Here is a 19827-nt window from a genome sequence, read left to right on the forward strand (position 1 = left end):
CATTCTTTTGATGGAGAATACAGAGCATGTGACAGAAAGCACATTGAATCTGATTTGTCCTGTTCTGACAAACAAATGTCAGATCTGTATACAGGTAAGAAATTTATTATCAAACATACTCAATTCGATAATTATTCAGTCAGAGTTGCATCATATAATCCATTCATTTCACTGAAAAAGGAGCAGGCAGAACTATGAACTTGTTTGGCCCGTCCAAGTAGCATGGAATAAAAATGAATTGAGATGTGTTTTTAATACGTCTCTCTGGAACAATAGACCATTGTCCTGAGGCTAGCACAATGGCTTGCTTAGCAGCTAGCTAGTGAGCTAGCGTCCGGTTAAAACCAACTTAAAAAGTGGCTTAACTTACAGATTAACTAAGAAAAGATCAAATATATTATCAATACTCACTTTAGAGACACCACAGACAGCAGAAATAACGTGTTTGGGGTAGGGTTGTCACGATACTAAAATTTCAAATTCGATTCGATAGTGGGAAAAAAACTTGATACTCGATTTCGACACTATTTAAAAACACCAATTTATTAAACAAGTTTATTCAAAAAATAACATTCCTCAATTTATATTGCAAAAATTAAATGTTAAGAATTAAGTGTGTAAAGTGCTTAAATCTTTCAAGTATCAGCATTTTTTAAAACTTGCATACAAAAACTGGCGAAAGTTAACACTTTAAATCATGAATTATCTCACTATATATACATTATTTGCAGAGTGATGTTTTGCTGCTTAAACTCTGTTTAAGGTGCATTTTTGTCATAAGATGTAATGCCGTATGTTTTGTTCTTGTCTTTTGAACAACTCTGTTGGTCAATAAAGGGAGAAAACGAATTTCTCCACAGTAGGACAAAGGTACATCTAATTTTAATAAAAACAGATTGGCGCACGGCAGTGAAGTCATTAAAAGCGCCAGTTAGATTAGCCGCAGCTAGTCTGTTTACGCCTAGAAATCCCAGACCCGCTCCAAACGAACAGGGGAATCACGTTAATGGTTCCTAACAAAACCTTTCGACATGAAGATGTTTTGGTGCAGATAATGTCTTATTTCGAGGCTGCACCATGGGTGCCCGTCCGCACCCGTTATATGGATATACACTGATGGCGATTCGCCGATGGATCTAAATACCCCGGGGAATCCAAGTAGCAACAAAGTTGTCAGCGTGAGTAAACAAACGTACTGCATGCTAGAAATTAAGTCCGGGTTGCAATAAACGGGAGTTTCCTTTAAGCACATAAGTGTGAATATACAACTACGTGTCGGACTTGGTATGCTAATGAAGTTGGGCTGTGAAGCGCCTCCCAAATTCGCTGTTTATGTTTTTGTTTATTTATTTGGCAGACAAAACTTGGATTGGAGACAACTCGCGTGGGAAATTGCAATGTAGCCATGCGGCGTCTTCTTCTTCTGTTTGTCTGGGAGGCGGAGGCTGCTTTACGGCATCTGGCTGTCGTGCGTGTCGGTGTACTTGAAGAAGGCTGTGTATAATAGTCCATAATATCGATACCACAGGGATGGAATATCTCATTTAGATACCACTTTTAGCATCGATTTATATCTAGGTATCAATTTTTTTGACATCACTAGTTTGGGGCTCAAATTTCGTGTTGTTGACCGAGGTGGGAAAAAAAGTATTGGTGGCTACATCACTTCAGGGTCACTGAACTGTCACTCAACAGAAACCACTGTCCTATGGGAGAGGACTTCTCAGAAGTCCCACCCACCCAAAAGGGTTGTGTCAGAATGGCAACCAAAAACTCAGGGATTGCAAAGGAGAAAGCCAGAAAGTGTAAGTGCAAATCTGGTAGTGAGAGCAAAGCTGTGAGCAGCGAGAATGAAACTAAGGAAACTGATAACAAAATCACATAGAGGCAGATTGTAAGTTTTTATTTTGAAACATTTTTTTTCTCTCAATGTCTTAATATTTGTTTGATCTTCAAAGTGTTTTTCTTGATCCTATTGGCACAAATCTAATCCCATAGTCCTGCTTCAGCCACCCGGAGTCACCTGACGGATTCCGTCTGGAAGCGCCTGTCTGATGTCTCTGAAATTCCTAACGTTGCAAATGAGGCCTGGTCTGAGCCAGAAAACGACCTCGACTCATTTCCTTATGACGACAGCGACTTACCTGATATGGACGGAGAAATGGGTTGCAACCTAGGGTTAGAAATAAGTTTGCAGGAGGTAATTTGTGAAGACGGAGCTCCTCTTAGCTTGTTCTCCAGCGGTTCTTATCCTGATACTCAATGGGGGGAGGACGCTGGTCTGTCTCTGAATGCAGAGAGGAATAGTTGGGAGAATCAGGCAGGTCTTTCCACAATTATAGAGGAGAACTTTGAGGAGAATTATGAAATATCACTTTCTTTAGAAGAAAAGGAGGAAATGTCTCATTTTGATGATGAATTAGAGGAAATAGACAGTGACACATCTGTTTTTTCAGAAGAAGAACTGAGTCAGGGCGACACATCTTCAGATTCAGAGAAAAACTATGATTTGCTGTCTGACAGCATTGAAAGTCTCGATGAAGATGAAACTAGTTGCTCTGATCAAGAAGACGAAGATTCATTGCCTGAAGATGAAAGTCACACTGAATACTTGACGTCTAGAGCCCTGCGGCTGAAATGATGTCAGTTTCAGAGCAGAAATTAGATGAAGATAATTCTTCTCCGTGCTGGTCGTCCGGGGTGAAACACTGGATGTTTTAAATTATGATGAAGAGGAAACATCTTTGGTAATGGAGGACAGATTCTACCAAAAATAAAATTGAATAAGAAAATATATAAAATACACAAAAAAAGCAAACAAAAAAAAACATCCCTCCTGCAGAATCGCCACCTTATCATGGTGGGAGGGTTTGAGGACCTCCATATTCCTGGAAGCTGTGTAGTCTGGTTGATTAGCCCCTGTTAGGGTCTCCATGACAACGTGGTCTCAGGTAGGCGGTCGGACTAAGCGCGATTCAAACACCTAAAGATTAGACCTCCTCTATATGGATGGCGAGATCGAGGTCTTCCATGTAGAGGAGGCGCTATCCGTGGCCAGTCTTGTTGATTATCTGGTAGATGGGGATCTGACCTCTGCAGAACAGCGGTGGGGACAGGGCGTCTCCTTGGTGTGGCAAGGTGGAGAAACGAGAGCCCGGGCGGGATTCCATCCCCAGACTCCCGGGTCTGTTGCATATCTGTCTGAGGTGTTTTTTACATAGCAAAGCTGCCCTCCCTGTGGAGGGTAACTCTGAAGTGCCTTTTTTTCCCCTCCACCTGACCCAGTCCTCATGTAAACCCCTCTGATCTCTATTAAGGTAGCGCGACTCGGGATGCGAATGACCACAGTCACAATTCTTGTCATGTGTCTATGCCTATGTATGTCTGATCTCTGGGATTAATAAAGTATCTTTGAATTGAATTGAATTGGATTGAATTGAATTGAATTGAGGGTCACACGTGCTAACCAGTCAGCCAAAGGGACATCCCCATAGCCAAGTAGCCAGGGCGCATGATCAATCGGGACACTGTGACAGGACGCTCACACTGCCACATTGGTATTAGCCAAGTCATTTAGCCATTCAGGGTGAGTCCCATCCTTTAGCAGCTGCTTCATTTGTGCTGCCAGATACTCATGGAGTGCAGTGAGCTTCTTAAGCCAGTAGGCGTGGATCATGTCAGGTCCTGGAACTGTCCAGTTCTTCAGACCTGAGGCTCTTTGTTGGATGCCTGCCACAGTGATGGATACTGGGTTCTGCTCAGGGAGGTTGCTGTGGTCTTCTCTAGAGGCTAGCCCCTTTGCATCACTGTTCAGTCCCCAGCCTTGGTGAGCACTCATGGTCAGAACACACACACACACACACACACACACACACACACACACACACACACACAGGCACGCACACACACACATACATGGTCAGAACACACAGACACATGGTCAGAACACACACACACACACACACATGCACACAAACACACACACACACACACACACACACACACACACACACACACACGCACGCACACACACACATACATGGTCAGAACACACAGACACATGGTCAGAACACACACACACACACACATGCACACAAACACACACACACACACACACACACACACGCGCACACACACACACACACACACACACACACACACATACATGGTCAAAACACACACACACACACACACACAGAGTCAGAACACACAGTCACACGGTCAGAACACACACACACACACACACACACACACACACACACACACACACACACACACACACACACACATACACACACACATGCACACACACACACGCGCACACACACACACACATACATGGTCAAAACACACACACACACACACACACACAGAGTCAGAACACACAGTCACACGGTCAGAACACACACACACACACACACACACACACACACACACACACACATACACACACACATGCACACACACACACGCGCACACACACACACACATACATGGTCAAAACACACACACACACAGTCAGAACACACAGTCACACGGTCAGAACACACACACACACACACACACACACACACACACACACACACACACACACACACACACACACACATGGTCAGAACACACAGTCACATGGTCAGAACACACACACACATACACACATACATGGTCAAAACACACACACACACACACACACACACACACATGGTCAGAACACACACACTCACACACACTCACACACACACACGGTCAGAACACACACACACACACACGGTCAGAAAACACACACACACATACACACACTGTAATCTTTCCAGTTCCTGTTTTAAAGCGGGTTAAATCTTTCTTCAGAGGCCATCAACAAAAATAAAAATAGTAATTCCCTTAAATATGAAGTTGTTGCTGAATATCAGCACTGGTGTGATTCGGTCGTAGGCACGAGGCCGCAGGCCGAGTGCCATAGATAATCACACCAGTGATGATATTCAGCAACAACGCACGACCTCAAGTGTGATATTGCTTATTTATTTCTGGAAAATCATTGTGCAGTCACTAAGGAGTTGTTGGAGAAAAAATCTGATAAACGTTTTATACAGTTGAAGCAAAAATCTGAACCTAGAGAGATTTAACTAGCAATGGCAAAACCAAAAGTGTATACAAAAACAAAATAATGACGATTAGTCAGAAATGCATTTAAGTAAGCGTTTTGCTTTATCTGATTATGGAAGCCCATTCCCGCCACTCAGATAAAAAAAAATATGATCTCATAATTATGACTTAGCTATCTCATAATAATGAGATACTATCTCATGATTATGAGATAGCTAAGTCATAATTATGAGATAATAATTAATTTTTTTTAATCTGAGTGGCGGGAATGGGCTTCCATAATCTGATACATTGTTAGCATGAAGAAAAGAAAAGAAAAAAAGAAGAGAAAAATTACTAAAAGATACCAGTTGTATTTCCCATCTGCTGTTCATTTCTCAATCCAGCAGGGGGCGATGATTGTTTAAGGAGCTGCTTGTCAGACGCAAAAAGAAACCACAGAAGAGAAATTGCTGGACCGCCAGCCAATCACACTTAAGAAAAGAAGACGATGGTCTTTGGAAAGTTCAATTCTCAGAGAAGATAAGGTTATTATTCAGATGCTTTTCTTTCTATTAAGTGTTTAAAATGTGACTAAAGCGTCTAGAGTTCATTTGTTAGTGAAACATCGAGAATGATGCTACTTTACGCGACTATGATTGCCATCAGCTAGCCATGCTAGCTAGCTATCTAGGCTTTACCTAGCATAAACGTAATGGATAAACGTCACACTAGTGACTACTTGTGAACTAGACCAAATTCTTGCTTTGCAAAGTTTGTGAATATATAGTCTGCCTTGCCAGGCTAGTCACACATAGTAAACAGTTTGATTTTAGCTGGAGACGCGTGGCTAAGCTAACCTGTGTGTATGTTGGTTTTGTTTCAGACTGTTTGGGCCGTGCTGCTTCATCATGACAGAACAACGCTGACGGAGCCCGGATACCGTCAGCATGATTTGGTGCCTAAACCACAAGCGGACACATTTCTAACAACACAACCCAGGCTGTTTGGAATATCGGAACGTAAAGCTATATTTGTGTAAGAGAAGTGAGGTCTTCATCCAGACCACTATGGTGGATAATCGGTATGCCACAGCGCTGGTCATCGGCTCAGTGCTGAGCCTGATGGCCACGGTCTACCTGTCCGTGGCTGTGGGAACTCAGCACTGGTTCCAGTACAGCAGCCCGCCCCTCAAACAGGCCATCAACCTGTCGACGCTCAAAGAGGATTTCATCAGCGGAGATTTCGAGGAGAAGAACTACAGTGACACAATGTTCCGCCTGAACGGAACTCTGGGATTGTGGTGGAGGTGCATCCAGGTGCCCAGCTGGTCTCACTGGTACAAAGAGCCAGGTATTAGTCTGCATTAAATGGTATACTCAGAGGAGACTCCCAGTACTTGGTTTAAGGTTAACTATGAATGAGTGTTTAGATTTATTTTTAATTAAAATAAAAATAAAAACTTGGTGAAGACATGTAAAACTGCCAGGAATAATTCTCTGCTGAAAACAGGTTAGTCCAATCCTGGTCCTTCAGGGTTACCAACCATCATGTTTAAGTTTACTGCTTCAACACATCTGATCAGACAGTCCAACCTGTTCAGGGTTCCATCAGGTTCTGCTGAAGCCGCCACCTTCTTCATTGTGAAGACAGGGTGGACGCCCTGGAGGTGTATTGCTGCTTCAGCCGTCCTAACACGACCAAATCTGAGCTCACAGCCTAACGTCCACCTCTACTTTTTGATAAAAAATCTGCTAAAATGTAACATTTGTTACTGTATTTAAAAACATTTAAGTGATAAATTAAGCTTCTATGAAGCTGATTAAAGATTTTAATGAGTTTCTTAATCAACAGATGGTCTTCATCCAGGCAATGACAGTAACGACAGAACACAGCCCTCAGAGTGCACTCATCTAAGTGGATGTCCAGGTAGTTTACCGTAAACCTCAGCGAAGCTGCTGGTTTGTTTGCCTTGATCAAGACATTAAACTTATTACTCTTCATCCTTTACCTTTTGCTTTACAGGCTAATCATTTTAGCTAACTAATGTTGATCAAAACTCTGGAGATTTAGATGGCACTTTGATTTCCATAAGCAAATAGAAATGGTTTGTTACAAAGAGTCTACACTAAGAGAGTGATCCAGATTATATCCTACAGATTTGCTACCCAGGAAACGGAATCAAACACCATTTTCTCCACTGATGATGTGGATCCTTTAAGAAATTCTCTGGCTAAAGATGTTTCTCAGTTTCCTTTCAAAAAAGTTCACATCCCATCTACATCTACGTTTTCCAACATTTCTTTAACCAGTTATTGACGTCTTACCGTCTACCGTACAAATGAATAAACAAGAGCTGCAAGACCAGTTCCATACCAAGAAAGATAAGTTGGTCTTCCTGCAGGATGAAAGACTCACTGGAGAATATCAGGAGCCTCCTGTTCACCTGGTCTCATCGTTTATCAAGATTCCTTTTCTTTTGTCCAATTAAAACTGAGTGTTGACTATTTGTAATGCCTATAGTACTATAAACAAGGCAAGTGATCCATGTCATGGTGCAATTGGATGGGGGTGATGAAGCTCATCTACCGATGGTGGTTTGTGTTAAGGTGGTAGTCACAGTGCTGATTGTTTGGTGCTGGTTTGTGTGTGAGACGGCACTGTTTCTCATGAGGAAGCCTGGAGCTGTATCAAACCACTTTTCACACACCAAGGATCTGTGTTGTTTCCCTTCAGACCCAAAGATGGAGACCCACTGCGTGAGCTTCACTCTTCCTCAGCAGTTCAAACAAAAGTATAAATACCAGGAGGACAGCCCCGAAGATCTGCTGAGAACCTGTGAGTGTCGCGTCACCGCTCCTCTCCGGAGATGCTATCCTAATTCCAATAACTTTTGAACTGGTTCTTGTTGTTGGAACACTTAAACACAGTCATGCGCTTGATGGTGTAAAAGTTCAGCTGCTCATCTTTGTTATCTGTGATCCAGACCTGTGGAGGTGCCAGTTCCTCTTGCCCCTGGTGTCCCTGGCTCTGGTGTTTCTCAGCGGGCTCGTTGGCGTGTGCGCCTGCCTGTGCCGCAGCTTTACGCCCACTTTGGTTGTGGGAGTACTCCATTTTCTTGCAGGTGAGGAAAAAAAGCATTCATTTTTCTAACCGCGCACCACAGACCATAATAAACAAACTAGTGTTGTTTCTATCGGTCTGTTTACAGATGTGGGATGTGAGATAGGGCTTTAAGGAAAGATTGAATCATGATTTCAATTTGAATCACAAGTTTCTTCAAATCAAGCACAATATTCACAATGTGCAGTAATATTTGTAAAGATGATGACATCATACATCTGCATGCATGCATGCATGTTACCATAACAAACATGCATGCAGTTTTCTCTGCATTGTTTACTGAGGCAGGGCCCCTAGAGCAGTGGTTCTCAAATGTTCCATCTTCAGACCCACAAAATGGCTACCGTGTTGACCCGAATATAAGACGAGGTTTCTTTCATCTAAAATAATTTTAAAATGTCTTATAATCGGGGTCTAACCATTACACGCCCGTAACAGCAGAGGGCGCCAGGTCGTGTGTTCTTAACAGGAGAAAAAAATAGTCTGGGGCAGAGTGGACCGAAAGTGGGGCAAGTTAACAAGCTATAAGGTAGAGTTATGCAAATTTTAAGATGACTGTAGTCATTTCAGCAGAGGCGTCAAGCATAGCATGCATGGATGCCTTGGATGGCAGTGAGGATGACGTTCTGGGAGGAGTCGGCAGGTGAAGCGATCTGATGGTCCACCAGGACCGCAGCAGCATGAGTGAGAATGAGAGTACAGCGAGGCAGAGGGCGTCTGAATAAAACTTTTGATTTCACATGTCAGCAAAGTTCTGATAGTTTGCGTTAAAACAGTATTTTTAATCAGTATTTGTTCTCAAATTTTCAATACAAATAGTTTATTTAAAAAGTGATTTTTTTTCCTGAAGATTAGTCTTAGAAAGAGTGTTCGTCTTATAATCGGGCCAATACGGTATTGTCCAATCATGTGACCCCAGGCAGCTCTGGTTAAAAAGCAAAACAATTCAATTTAATTGAGTTTTTGTAACCATAATGTTAAAAATGTAGCTTCAACGAGTGTTTTTCAGTTTTCTTTTGTGATTTCTCTAAATCAAGACCCCTTGTGCAGTTCCTGGTGACCCACAGTGGGGTCTGGACCACATCTCTGGGAACCGCTGCTCTAGAGGGGTTTCTGGGCTGTCTGGTTGTTTTTTACTCACAAAAACATGCCCCAACACCAAACGCTGAGACGGTTCTCATGCTTAGTGAATCAGAAAATAAAATCCAAGGATTTATGTAGAATAGAAGTTGACCTCTCAAGACTACATAATGTTTTTACGGGAAGTAATTTTCCGCTGTTGCAGGAAGCGTGTGAGTTAGCTTCTGTGTCTCACACTCGCCAACGGTGCTGTAAAACCAACCAAAGCAGTAAATCAACCAGATGTGCTGCTCCGTCAGGTCAGTCATTAGGCTCTCCTAACCCTCTGCAGCATAAGACTTGTAGATCCTGGAGGAACCCCGAATGTGTCACGACAGATCCTGGGTCAGTAAGGAGCGCTGTAAAAATCGATCACATGATGGCGTAGATGGAAGCCCTGATGTTAGATGCACTCTGCTTGTTATTTCCAGATTCGTCTGAATCTTTAAATGTCCCAGAAATGGGTGAAATGTTCCAGTGATGTTGGAGCGTTTTGAGTTTAAACTCTGCTTTGAAATGTTTACGGCCTCTCTGGTTTCTGTGTTTGGCTTTAGAACCACACTTATGTTGTTTGCGTAAAGTCGTCATTGGCTGTCGGACCAACGCTGCTGCTTTACATGAGAGCTATAACTCCTCCCACTTCCTGTTCTCCCATCAGGTCTGTGCTCTCTTGGCACCGTCTGCTGTTTCCGAGCTGGTGTGGATTTGCTGCATCACAATCACGAACCCCCAAGCGGGGTGGATGGCTCCATGGGCTGGTCGCTCTACCTCGCCCTCATCTCCTTCCCTCTGCAGATGATGGCAGCTGCTCTGTTCCTCTGGGCAGCCAAAAGTCACCGCAAGAGCTACACCCGCATGGTGGCGTACAGGGTAGCGTAAACGTGAGCAGTAGCATACTTTAAACAACCAACAGGTCCCAGATCTTCCCGATAACCGCTTGTGGAGCCGGTCGGTGAAAAGCAGAATGCACAATGAAACAATCACAGGGTGTCGCTGACCTGCGTCACATGCAGAAGCTTCCTCCTCCTCTTTAGGTTTCTTTGCATGCTTCCAGATGTTTTGGTGTGAGATTATCTTTTGTGCTCTTGTTGTTTTGTTGCCAAAGCTTCTAAGCTGCTCACCACATCCTCCTTAATTCAGCTCAAGATGCTAAACCTGCACTATAAAGACTTTCAGACCTGGACCAGGTCTAGGTAGCTATTTCCGTGTGACTAGAATATCAAACATGCCTTCATTTTAGTGTTTTGTTGTCTTGTTTCTGCACAATTTTAAATATCAAGCCTTTGCACGTCTTTTTCGAGATGACCTTTCCATCTGTGGTAATTGTGGGTTTGAGCCTGTGTGGTATGTCACCGTTAAATGTCACCAAATGTCACTCACTGAGAACGGAACCACTCACCTTCCATTGTCACTGGGGTTAATACGCCAACTGTGTGTTTAAAATGCAATTAATTAGGATTATTCAGTTTAATTGACTTGATGTCACTCGGGGAGACCAGCTCCTTTTAAACTAAACCACTGCCGTTTTAACACTTTTTAACCTTTTAACTCGAATCGTGTAGAACTCCGTTTTTGTTGGCTTAGGAACGAATGGCTGCTTGACCACAGCGTTATTACCGTCATTTAAATTAGCAGCAGCAATAAAATCTTCAAAAGTTTAGCAATAATGATGCTTTAGCAGTGAAGTTAAACCCGAGCGCTGCGATCCTTCAGAAAGGATGGATTATGGTTCGGAGTCAAGACCAATGGGGAATAAAATAAAACTTTATAAAGAAAATTATTCTCCAGAAAGAGAGTTTGTCTTGGTGCGAATCACTTGTGACTTTTTTAGTTTCTAGCTCTTGGCTGGTTAACACAAGTACAAGTGTGTACACCACGGTGTCTGCTTCCATGTCTGATATGAATTCTATGCCTTTGTAAAAGTTTTAGGTGTTCTGAAGCACATTGTTTGTACTTGTTCTGTATTATTAAATCAGACATTTGCCAACTTTTAATAGTGTTTTGTGTCACTTTTATTTAAATATTATAAGTAAGATCTTAAAACATGTTTTTGTACATTTATACCTGCAGCATTAATCTAGTTGTGATTCTGATGGTGATACAAAGATTTCATGTAATTTTACATTTATGAAGAAATTTTTTTGTACACTTTTAGTTCTTTGGGATTGATTGTTTTATTTTTCTTGAAATCGTTAAAAACTAACGAACAAAGAGATATTCAGCACCCCCCAGCAGGCTAGAGGATTTCAACGATCAGAGATTTTCCAATATGCTTATTCTGGGATTATATAATTCAGTTTATCTATATTGCACCAAATCACAGAATCGTCTCAAGGCACTTCACAAAGTCAATATTCCAATTGATTTCAGTTCAACCCAGCAGACTGCATCAAGTTAGTCTTTACAGCAATCCTCATACTAATCAAGCATGTAGCGACAGTGGAGAGGAAAACTCCCACGACTTGCAGGGGTTTGAGAAGACAGACACACATGTATGAGCTGTGCAAATGAAAAATAAAATTTGTTTATTTGTTTTTACTTTTAAAAAATCTTGATTATCTTTGGTCGTCTTGGAAATCTATGCTGTAGATTTAAAAACGCTAAATAGAAGAAGCTGTCAATCATAAGGAATTGATGATGTCCTCACCTCTTCCCAGAATGTTTTATTTGGACACATCTCAGAATTTTGTTCAAATATTAAAGAAGAAATTTGAGAGTTTTTGTCAGAGGGCACCATCTATAGGCGGAAACATGTACTGCACCTTAAGCTCTACTTCCTGATAACAGCTGGAAGCAACGCCCCTTGTTCATGAACATGCATCACCAGCTTGCCAATAATTAACAGAGAATAACAAAGACTTCAATCCAATCCCAACACTTCCACACTTACGCCCTTCAATGCCCTGTTCTTGTCCAGGGATGCGTAGGGTGTCCTGATTCTCACTATGACCCTCACTTGATCCACACTTTGCCCAAGTCCACATCGATGCAGACTTCGGTGAAGGGTATCATCCACAATCCATTGCTGCATGGGAATTTTGAGAAGAAGGTGGAGCAAAGGCTCACGTGCCTTTTCTGTAAATATGTCTTTTAAAGTTAATTTAAAGCCAATAATTATTCATGCTCTGAATGTTTTAGACTAAGATTCAATATGGACAGCAATGAATGTCAATTTTGTAAATTGTTTCTTTGAAAGTTGTTAATAAAGTTTTAATTTTTAAAGTAGCACCACAACAACCGGCAGGCATCCTGTTATGTGTTTGGCATTTGACAATTAATGCACACTTATTTACTACACACTCGAAGCCTAGCTTCCTCCTAGTGCACTTCAGGAAGACTGTAGGGTGCAGTGTGAATATTGGGATTGGATTTAATGTCCATAAAAAATGTCGCCAGCTCTGCGTCTGCCTAGGTACGTCCTCAAACGCTCGTGCACACGCTGTGATTGATCTGTAAGTGGATGTCCAATGCTATTGGCTGATGCCAAATGGAGCTCAATTCAAATTGGATGGGGCTCCGTGGGATGGGGGCCAGGATTAGCAAAAGAAATAGACGTATTGCCTACATTAAATCACAGCAGAGTGAGACTGTCACTGGTATAGATGTTTTAATCCTACATAGTTCCTAAAAGGGAAAAAACTGGTTTGCTGTTTTAACCAAAACATTCACAGTTCTTCAGTACACCTTTAGCTAAAAGCCCTGAGAATGAAATTAATCCAAGCACAGTAAGTGTTACAGATAATCTTTAATCCCATTTAACAGAGGTAGTCATGTTTCCAGTTTCTCTCATTGCTTTTAAGTGAGGAAGCTCTTGGTCCTCTCTCAGTTCTTCTTCATGCAAACAGGAGGCAGTTGGAAAGTTGTCTTCTGACCCAAGTGGAAAGCAATCTTCTTCTCATAGTAGGCACATTCATTCACAAAGAACGGGTGGAGCTCGTCTCCCTCGTGCTCCACCGTCTCTCCGGTAAACGACAGGAACACTGGATCCCCGCGGCGCAAGAGCTTAAAATCATTATCCTGAAAAACGATGTGCAAATGATTTACTCTTTGGTTGCTATAGTTACTTTGTTGGTGAACAGGTTCCTGTGTGATCCTATACCTGCAGCTCAGGGTGTATAGTAGCGGTGATTTCACCAGTCTGGTCCCTTGGGTAGTCCACACTTTTTACCACAGTGAACACTTCCACCTCGCCTGCTTCAAAAGTGCATCCTGGAGATGGAGAAGACATGATGCTGGAATCAGATGTCAGTTAAACCCTGATCTCTAACCTTTTGTCAGAGGAAGTAATTTTATTCAAACACTATAAAACAAAAACGTTGGATAACTTGTGCATTCAGGAGCTGGCGCGTGCTGTCGTCTTACCAGAGTTAAACTCCTGGATCCAGTCCATTGTGAGGTCCACCGTTTTCTTCATCATGTTGAAGATGTCAGCCCTGAGGACGCCGTTGGGCTGAGGGCCAACTTCTATCGCTGTAAAAAAAAAATTCTGTCATTAGTACAAACATCCAGGAGAAAAACAACCTTCCACAGACCCACAGTTACCGAATCCATGCTTTCCCACTGCTTCCAGGGAGTAAGCATCAGAAATTGGAACGCCCACATCAATTGCTCTTACGGGCAAAGGAGACATTTTGTTCTGAAAATCAAATGAGTTCAAATGGTTTTCATTATACTTAGAGGCCAGATTATATAATAAAGATGTGTGTGGAGGGTCTTGGTACCTTTATGTACCTGTAGATGTGCAGGGTGAGCCAGTCTATGGAGTAGAAGAGGAGGCACACGCCCATGTTGGCGGTTGTGTTGTGCAGGTCTATGAGTAGATCTACCGCCGCCTCACTTCCTTTGGGTCCCAGCTGAGCATTCAGCTCTTGAGCTCGCCTCACCTCATACACACTTGACTCTGTCAGAGGGGAACTGCAGAACCAGAGAGCATGTTTGCTTTCACTTCTTTCTACTTCTGGGACCACTTCCTTATTTCCTACCTCAGGTGGGCGTCACTGAAACAGCGGTTGAGATCCATCTCGGCGTATCTTCGACCGAGGGCAACGGCCCGCGGATTTGTCAGAACAACATCTACTGAAGTCAATCCCACCTTTTCCACCTTCTGCTTCTGCATTTCTCTCACAACGTAAACCCCCGTCAGCTCATTTCCGTGTGTCCCACCACAAACAGCAACGGTGGACACCGGTGAGAAAGACTCGAGCTCCATCTTCTGCATCTCCTTCACCTGAAAGCAGCAAAGCTCTGAACTCGACGGGTTTGTGTCTGACACAAAACCGGGCTGAGATGGGCTGAAGTCCAGGCGTGAGTTAATGAAATGAGGAAATAAGTAACTGACTCTTTAACACACTCTCTTAGCTGAAAAGCAAGCCTTTGGAGCACGGCTGTATGCAAATGGTTCCCACACAGGTAAACTGACTCTACTGACCGAGTAAATGTTTATTTTATCTTTGCTGGAAAGTTTTCTAACCGGCTCCACCTTTATGCATGAGTTCGGTCCTCAGAGGAGAGTTTCAGTCGGAAGGCAAGACAATTAGCATGTAGTAAAATGTCTTTTGGGTGCTAAATTCACAATTGAAATACTGTCACAGTAACTGATTTTTCCTGCACTAAAATCAATTGAAACGATCTCTATGTGAACTCTTTGATAACCTTCAAGTGTTCTGCAGGTCACATGTTTCAAACCTCTTATTCTACTGACCAAATCATCTAGAAAAGCCTGTTTTTGTTGTATAAATATAAAAAAAAGCAGCTTAAATTGCATTAAACAATATGTGCGTTTATTTTTACGACTTGTCGTCACCTGGATTGCTTTGATTGCCTTGTTTGAGGTCATGTGCTATCAACAGGTCACCTATCTGTGGTGAGCGGACACAGATGAGTAACAGAACGCTGCAGATTTCTCACAAACAAAAGTGGCAGAGCCTCTGTTATTGTTTCCAAATCTCTCTAAAGTCTCCTTTGTCTAAGAGGATCATTTTCCAGGGATTCTTTATTATCTGGACATTATCTATTGGTGTAAAGTATTTAGGAGATCTCAAGATTTGAGTTTTAAGCCTGATTGTTGTGAAACTGTTTCAGAACAGCTTTCTGCTCCCCGACTCAGGATCAACAATAAAAACTATGGAGGCTCAAACGGCACATCTGCTGCGAAGGCCCAATAGGGGAACCGTTTGGCGTCCTGTGAGGAGCTGGGTCAGCATTTCACAAGTTTATCAAGAACATATCACTAAATTTAACATGTTTTGTTCATTATTTTTATTTTGCTATCTAGATGTGGTCAACACGTTCACAAAACTTCTTCTGCAGACGGGTATGAATGGTGATCTGAGCGTCTGTTAAAGTCTCTGCAGGTCAAAACGTGTGCACGGCAAGGACATAATCAGAAAACCACTAGAAGATAAACAGAGAGTCTTACTTCTCTGTGTGGATCCGGTCCTGTTTACTAAACCTGAGCAACCTTTGAGCTTAGAGGAAGTCGTCATAAACAGAAACTCCCAAGCAGGAATTGCCAGCAGCTGCAGCCTCGTAAACCTGTTATTCACTCACACGCCCTGACAGGAACGACCAGGAGGGAATAGGGACTTCTCCCGTTCTGTATTCCTACTTCCTTGTGTCGTTTTACCCTCGTTTCCATGCCCCTTCTCTTCGTCTTTGCGTGTATCAAATTTCAGACAGTGGAACAGTTTATGACGTAACACAAACTCGCCGTCTTGTTTTTTATCTGCCGCTCCAGGAGGCGTCACTCGCAGCACCATGTGGTTTCTGTGGTTTGACTGGGAGGCAGCAGGAGGAAGAATAAAGTAAATGTTTATCAGAGGAAAATGAAAAAAGAAGAATTTGATCAGAAAAGTGTTCTTTTTATGTATTATTCTATCTGTTCTTGTGCATTTTTTCCTTTAAATGTGTGGTGCTTTCATTAACCCTGTAAAGGGTCATTTTAGCACAAGCTGGCTGAAGAAAAGAATTAAAAATATGAAAAGTTGCAACGTATCTCTTTAAGAATTAATAAACAAAGGGTCCCTATATTAATGTTTTTATATAATTGGTCTGTGTACTTTGTTTCAGTCCAATAGAAAGCTACATCAGGCAAAAATAAACCAAAATGTCTCTTTTATGCCAAAAATGACACCAAATCCTGAGATTTATGTTAAAGTTGTAACGTCCAAAAAATTAGTTTTGTCTACTAATCCCTGATTCCTACTGTGGTACGTTCACATATAGCTTTTATTACTATCAACACTGATTTACATTCTAGTGTTTCTTCTTTATTTTATTACTTCTTTTAAATATATTTCTGCATTATTTCATTACAGCTGATTTCTTTATGACATATCTATTATGATCTCCTTTATTTTGAATTTGACCAGCTATGGGCTACAGATGATTTTGCCCTTCTCTTTAGATAACATTTTTGCTCAGAAGCGTGATTTTCCCTTACATACACTCAACAAAAATATAAACGCAACACCTTTGTTCCTGCTCCGATTTTTCATGAGATGGACTTAAAGATCTAAAATTCATTCCAGATACACAATATCACCATTTCTCTCAAACACTGTTCACAAATCAGTCTAAATGTGTGATAGTGAGCACTTCTGCTTTGCTGAGATAATCCGTCCCACCTCACAGGTGTGCCACATCAAGATGCTGATCCGACATCATGAGTAGTGCACAGGTGTACCTTATACTGCCCACAATAAAAGGCCACCCTGGAATGTGCAGTTTTGTCTCACAGCAAAATGCCACAGATGCTACAAGCATTGAGGGAGCGTGCAATTGGCACGCTGACAGCAGGAATGTCAACCAGATCTGTTGCTCGTGCATTGAATGTTCATTTCTCCACCATAAGCCGTCTCCAAAGGCGTTTCAGAGAATATGGCAGTGCATCCAACCGGCCTCACAACAGCAGATGACGTGTAACCACACCAGCCCAGGACCTCCACATCCAGCAGGTTCACCTCCAAGATCGTCTGAGACCAGCCACTCAGACAGCTGTTGAAACAATTGGTTTGCATAACCAAACAATTTCTGCACAAACTGTCAGAAACCGTCTCAGGGAAGCTCAACTGCATGCTCGTCGTCCTCATCGGGGTCTTGACCTGACTCCAGCTCGTCGCCGTAACAGACTTGAGTGGGCAAATGCTCACATTCGATGGCGTCTGGCACGTTGGAGAGGTGTTCTCTTCACGGATGAATCTCGGTTTGCATTGTTCAGGGCAGATGGCAGACAGTGTGTGTGGCGTCGTGTGAATGAGCACTTTGCTGATGGCAATGTTGCGAAGAAGATGTGTTGCACTGTATGAGGCAAATGGTGGTCACACCAGATACTGACCGGTTCTGAGTCCCCAAACCCCCAATAAAGCAAAAAACTGCACATTTAGGTACACATGGTGCTAGGCTTCCTTTTATTTGTTGTTTTACATCAGATGCAATCTATGTGTGTCTACATTGAAGTGCCCTGTGTGTGTGTGCTCGTCTCCTCTCCTGAGTTTCGCCAGTGGTCCCCACTCCCTGGGAGGACCTCTCTGCTTCATCACCTGATTCTGCTGCTTGTGGTTCCGGTCAGTTTGGGTCTGGACGTCCTATATTTTCTCCAATATGTTAATATATCCTATAGTTACCCCTACAAAGGGATACTTAGCAAATTTTTCATATTTTTGAGCAAGTATTTTTGCCAGAATAGTCCACTTGCAACTTCAGAGTTGCCAGTCCGCTCTGCTGAGCTGACATACCTGGCACTGCAGTCTGGTTTCAGCACGTTTCCTGCATGTTTTAGATCATGAACACAGCTGATTTGTTTAATTTAGAGATGACTCGCCCCTGTAGACTCTAATGAAGACTGGGGAGACGTTTCAGCTGTTAGATTAAGGTGTAAAAAAAGACGAACGCACGGCGAGGAGGTTTTGTTTTTTGTACAACAAACGAACACTAGGGGGTGCTAAAAGCAAGTCCAAACTGCCTAGCCTCCCTTTAACATGGAAATGAAAAATGAATCCTGAATCCAGGTCAAACTTTGATCACGTTAGGTTCACTAACATTTATGCGTTTTCCTTCAGGGATTTATTGACTTAATCTCTGCTTGTCTTCGCCCTGCATGAATCACAATTATTACACAGATGAAACACCTGACACAACCACATGCCCATCATCCATGCTGCCTCCCTCCTTTTGGTAAAACCTCCTCTGATTGTTCACACACGGTCGAGGAATCAATGCAGATGCTGCCAGTGATTCTATCAGCATTAACTTTAATGGGTACTGACCTTTTTAATGTGGATGACAGGGCGTGTTTAAAAGGGGATTGAATGGTGACATTTGAAACAGGGAGTGGTCCAGAAGAGGAGGTCTCTGGTTAATGAGGTCTCACTGAGAGGAAACAGATTATCTGACCTTCTGATGGTCTTTAAGGAAGGAGTACATCTTCTGTCATTTAAGTTTGAAAAGTGAACGTCTGACAGAGGAAAGATGACCATACGTCTAGAACTTGGTAAAGGGGTAAAAATTTGAGATGATAGCAAACATCTGCTGAAGTGAAACATCCATCCATTTTCAGCTGCCTATCTTCAGCGCCTCCATGCGGAACGGCGTTTCTGGGATGCGGCGTTGCGCTCCCCGCGTCACTATTAGTAACCGTAATGTCTTCTTTTTAAATCGATGGCGCAAGCATGACGTAACACAGCGCATCTGTCTTCTGTGTGACCCAGGCTTAAGCAGAGAGGCCTAGACTTCCCCCTCCCCAGCCACTTGGGCCAGCTCCTCCAGGTGAATCTCAAGGCGTTCCCTGACCAAATGAGGAACACAGGCCTTCCTGCATGCCCTGGGTCTTCTTTTGGGTCTCCTCCCAGTTGGACGTGCCTGGATAACCTCACCAAGGAGGCGTCCAGGATGCATCCTAACTAGATGCTCGAGCCACCTCAACTGGCTCCTCTTGATGTGAAATGAAGTGAAACAACAAAAAGGAACTCAGCGGGTCAACGTTAAAGAGCAAGTCACCCCCAAATAAACTTTTTTTTTGCTGATAAACTAAATAAACGAGTGTCTAATCGTGCTGCAGACACGTGTCGTCAATAATTTGGCACTTCAGTGCATCTTAGTTAAAAATTTAAATATTCTGCCTAAAACTGTCAGTGTTGTGCCGTTGTCAGGTAAAAACTCTGCACTGTATTCTAATTTAAATCTGCCACCGCTATTGGCTAAGAGGTATGCTATGATGTAAACTGGTACATTATGATGTCACAATGCTGTCGTGAGCCTGTGTGTGTGTGTGTATTTGTTAGCAGCTCCGCCCTCTCGGTCTGCCTGGCAACAGCATTTGTTGCATTTTTCAAACATGAAGTGGGAGTGGAGTTAGACTCTGGTAGGGGTTGACTTGCTCTTTAAAGTTAGAAGCATATGGCCACACACACACACACACACACACACACACACACACACACACACACACACACACACACACACACACACACACACACACACACACACACAACACACACACAC

At 42.7% G+C, this 19827-nt stretch overlaps 2 protein-coding genes across 4 annotated transcripts; one reads left to right on the plus strand and one right to left on the minus strand.

The window, feature by feature from the left end:
• Positions 1–5513: 5513 nt before the first annotated feature.
• On the plus strand, positions 5514–10434 carry cldnd1b (claudin domain containing 1b). Of its 2 annotated transcripts, XM_015943749.3 has the most exons (6): positions 5514–5633; positions 5972–6438; positions 6940–7014; positions 7822–7923; positions 8072–8209; positions 9986–10434. In XM_015943749.3, exons 2-6 carry the CDS (start codon positions 6156–6158, stop codon positions 10204–10206), a joined length of 819 nt encoding a protein of 272 aa, XP_015799235.1. In that variant the 5' UTR covers positions 5514–5633; positions 5972–6155; the 3' UTR covers positions 10207–10434. The 2 variants fall into 2 exon arrangements, with proteins under 2 accessions (XP_015799235.1, XP_015799236.1); XM_015943750.3 differs by lacking the exon at positions 6940–7014.
• Positions 10435–13053: 2619 nt separating this feature from the next.
• Positions 13054–15948, minus strand: LOC107375298 (N-acyl-aromatic-L-amino acid amidohydrolase (carboxylate-forming) B). Of its 2 annotated transcripts, XM_015943753.3 has the most exons (7): positions 15746–15948; positions 14310–14554; positions 14049–14241; positions 13870–13963; positions 13690–13797; positions 13427–13536; positions 13054–13344 (listed from the first exon to the last, which is right to left on the minus strand). In XM_015943753.3, exons 2-7 carry the CDS (start codon positions 14543–14545, stop codon positions 13150–13152), a joined length of 936 nt encoding a protein of 311 aa, XP_015799239.1. In that variant the 5' UTR covers positions 14546–14554; positions 15746–15948; the 3' UTR covers positions 13054–13149. The 2 variants fall into 2 exon arrangements, with proteins under 2 accessions (XP_015799239.1, XP_070408698.1); XM_070552597.1 differs by lacking the exon at positions 15746–15948 and having other exon boundaries at positions 14310–14776.
• Between the last annotated feature and the right edge of the window lie 3879 nt (positions 15949–19827).

The sequence above is a fragment of the Nothobranchius furzeri genome, chromosome 6 (genome assembly GCF_043380555.1).
Source record: "Nothobranchius furzeri strain GRZ-AD chromosome 6, NfurGRZ-RIMD1, whole genome shotgun sequence".
Lineage (NCBI taxonomy): Eukaryota > Metazoa > Chordata > Actinopteri > Cyprinodontiformes > Nothobranchiidae > Nothobranchius > Nothobranchius furzeri.